General features: G+C 51.0%; 1 protein-coding gene across 1 annotated transcript in view; it reads left to right on the top strand.

The window, feature by feature from the left end:
• Positions 1-233, top strand: part of LOC105461185 (uncharacterized protein K02A2.6-like) — an 8,411-nt gene extending 8,178 nt beyond the window's left edge. Inside the window, exon 3 of the mRNA XM_011707670.1 lies at positions 12-233. Coding sequence (XP_011705972.1) covers positions 12-233 — 222 coding nt within the window. The remainder of the gene's footprint in view (positions 1-11) is intronic.
• Positions 234-2,946: the final 2,713 nt, after the last annotated feature.

Here is a 2,946-nt window from a genome sequence, read left to right as displayed (position 1 = left end):
TTTTTTATAAGGTTTGGTTGGGCCCCGGTATCCAGAATGAAGGCTACAGGTCCTCGGAAGGACGCAGATCGGAGCTCGACAACGGGTACGTCATCGCTATCGGCTCGGAAGACGTGGACGGACCCGGGATGCATTCTATTGGTAAGGCGGGGCGAGCTTTCCCTCGGTGCGCCCCGTCGACCGAAGCCGCCGGGTGGTTTCCCGGTTTTTGTGAAGGGGCGCTAGTATTGTAGTTACCTTTATTAGCATTGTTTTCCTTTATATTGCCTTTTATGGCATTCATGAATTAGATGTCCAAAATTTTTACAATAACTACATATCTTTCGGCCGCCGCCGTCGGTCGCACCGAGTGTATTTGTTTGGTTAGTCGCTGGGGTTGGAGAGGGAATGGACGGAGAATCGCGCTGAAGCGCCCTAACTGGTGGTTGGGTCCTAACGGACGCCGCATCGTCGCGTGCGCTTCGTGTGTTTCTAAGTCTCGCGTCCTCCCTTTCGAGTCTCTTATGTATAGCTATTACTTTAGTGCAAGCGTCCGCAAAATCTATGTATCCCTCGGCTCGGAGCTCGACACGGTACTCACGGGGCAACCCTTCGTAAAAAGCTTCTAAGGTGTAAGAGTCGATAGTAGAAATTTCAGTTCCCGTCAGCGGGCGATTAAGAGTAGTTTGATCTCCTTCAACAATGGCCGTTCTCAAATCCTTTATTCGGCCTATATAGTCTAGTATGTGTTTTCCGGGTTTTTTGTAAGTGATGCTAAGTTGACCACGGTAGTAGTTCGAGCTCCTGCCGGGACCGAATGTTTTTTTCAACGTGTCGAGAAATTTGTCGACCGTGAGGTGGGTTTCGTCTTCTATAGCTAGGTAAGCGTGGTGTGACAGTTTGTTGCGCAACATTCGTACCAGTAAAGCTTCGTTAACTAATGGAATGGATTCCTTTGCTTTCTTGCAGGCACGAGTAAACTGCCACACCGGGATATTGTGGCCGTCATACTTGGGTACGAGATCGAGCGCATCGTGAATATAAGCCTTGGGGTAAGTGGAGTGATTGTAAAGATCAGGGGCCAAGCTCAGTGGGGTAAGGGGAACCTGGAAGTTCGGTTGAGACGAGATGCCTCCGAGAACGCTGGAAGCGTACCCCAAGGGGGTAGGTTCAGGGGGACGGGCGCCGGCCAAGACGTTGGTTAAGGAGCGTAACATGTTTTCAACCGTTTCGGTACGCTGGATTAACTCTCTCTCTCTCTCTCTCGCACGTCCCTAATGGCTTGTTCGTAATTGAACTGGCTTCCGATTCCTTGTTCTGGTGATCCAGCTGAGTAGGCATAGTCCGTAGGATTCCCCTCGGTGAGGTCCTCGCCTCCTGTCCTGTCCATGCTTGTCGCGCGATGATTCGTGATTTGTATGGTTTTCGAAAAATAAGGAGATGGGCGTGATTCTATGTCAGTAAGGTCAGTAGGTTACTGGCCTCCTTCCTTAAGGTATTTAGGGTAGAAAAAAATGATATTCCAATTAGGTATAATACCATTGATAGTTTTATTTTCCTTAATTTACAAGATTTAGACGTGGTGCTACAGTCGTATCCGCGATACCGCGCTGCAGCATCCCACCGCTGTCACCAGTTGTTACGTCTGTATTTTGTTTATTTTATTTTTTTGTATTCCTTGAAAGTCTGAGGGGAGTCGGACGTGGTTGTTCAATCGGCCTCGTGAATGGCCGCTGACAAGCCGCAAGAGAAGGCGGCTAGTCGCCGTGACAATATTACATCCGGTGGTCCGCTGGAGGGATCCACCTGGAGGAGAGTGCCCGGGGGCACGTCTTCGCGGGAGCACCCATTGGCGGTCTCAACGAAATCTTTGAAGTCCGTCAGGGTGCTCCGACAGAGATTGCAATCAGCTGCCTGACGGTGGGAGAATAATAACGTCTTGCAGCTAGCGCACGTAACCCTCGACTCAAAGACTGTATAGTCTATCGAGCATGAGTGGCGTACGGCGAACCGCGATGCGTCCTTCCCTTGTTCCGTCCTGCACCTTACACATAGCCTTGTTGCTCCTGTCTCGTCGATATACCTGTAGATAATCAGGCACGCGGCCTAATCTATCCACCACGACAGGGCAACAGCGGGGTGCAGCCTCGTTCGACGCTTCTTTATAATGAGACACATGAGACCGGCACCTGAAAGAGGCCGAAGGGTGGGTTGTGTGAGAGAGAGAGAGACAGAAAGAGAGAGAGAGAGAGAGAGACAGAGAGACTTTCTTGACTTATATTTTTTTTATTCAAGTTAAATCAACTAATTCTACTGGGCCGGTCGCGGATGGCCTTGGGCGGCGCGCGTATATCCCCAGAGGGGCGGGCCTCGTTTGTTTTCGAGCTGGGGCCTGAACGGTCGGAGCGACTGCGGCAATAGGTCGCGACGGGGGTTTCTTTGGCGCTTAACGGGGAGGTAGCGCTCGGGTCTTCGTGGGAGGGGCTCTCCTTGGGATTTGGGTAAATCGGCGTTCTGGTGGGAGAACTTCGTCCGATCTGATGATCGGCTTATTGCCCGGCCGTTCCGACGAGTTGGCGCGAGCGTCGTCGAACACCCGCGGGTCGAATTCACGGGGCTTAAAAAGCTCCCTTGCGAGCTTCCTCATTAGGGCTGCTCGGCCCGCCCTTTTGCCCCGGTGTCCCATTTCGTGAGTTCTTTTATTGATTGGCGTACAAAACCCTCGTCAATTCGCTACCTCGGAGACCACTGCGTCGGAAACACCCCGTTTTGACTATGCTCTTTCGCATATAATAACTATATACTGACTAGTGAACTAAGAGTCTCGGCTTTCGAAAATCGAATCACACCGGGCTCCGAAATCGTCTCAATATATACCCCGGTTTCAGTGGTAGAGAGGGTATTTTCGTCGCTCGTCTCCGAGAAATTATCCCGCAAAAACACTTCGCGGAATCTTAACAATAGTTA

Source organism: Wasmannia auropunctata, unplaced genomic scaffold, assembly GCF_000956235.1.
Source record: "Wasmannia auropunctata unplaced genomic scaffold, wasmannia.A_1.0 LD336101.1, whole genome shotgun sequence".
Lineage (NCBI taxonomy): Eukaryota > Metazoa > Arthropoda > Insecta > Hymenoptera > Formicidae > Wasmannia > Wasmannia auropunctata.
Note: the sequence above shows the minus strand (reverse complement) of the source record. Positions and strands in the feature narration are given on the sequence as shown.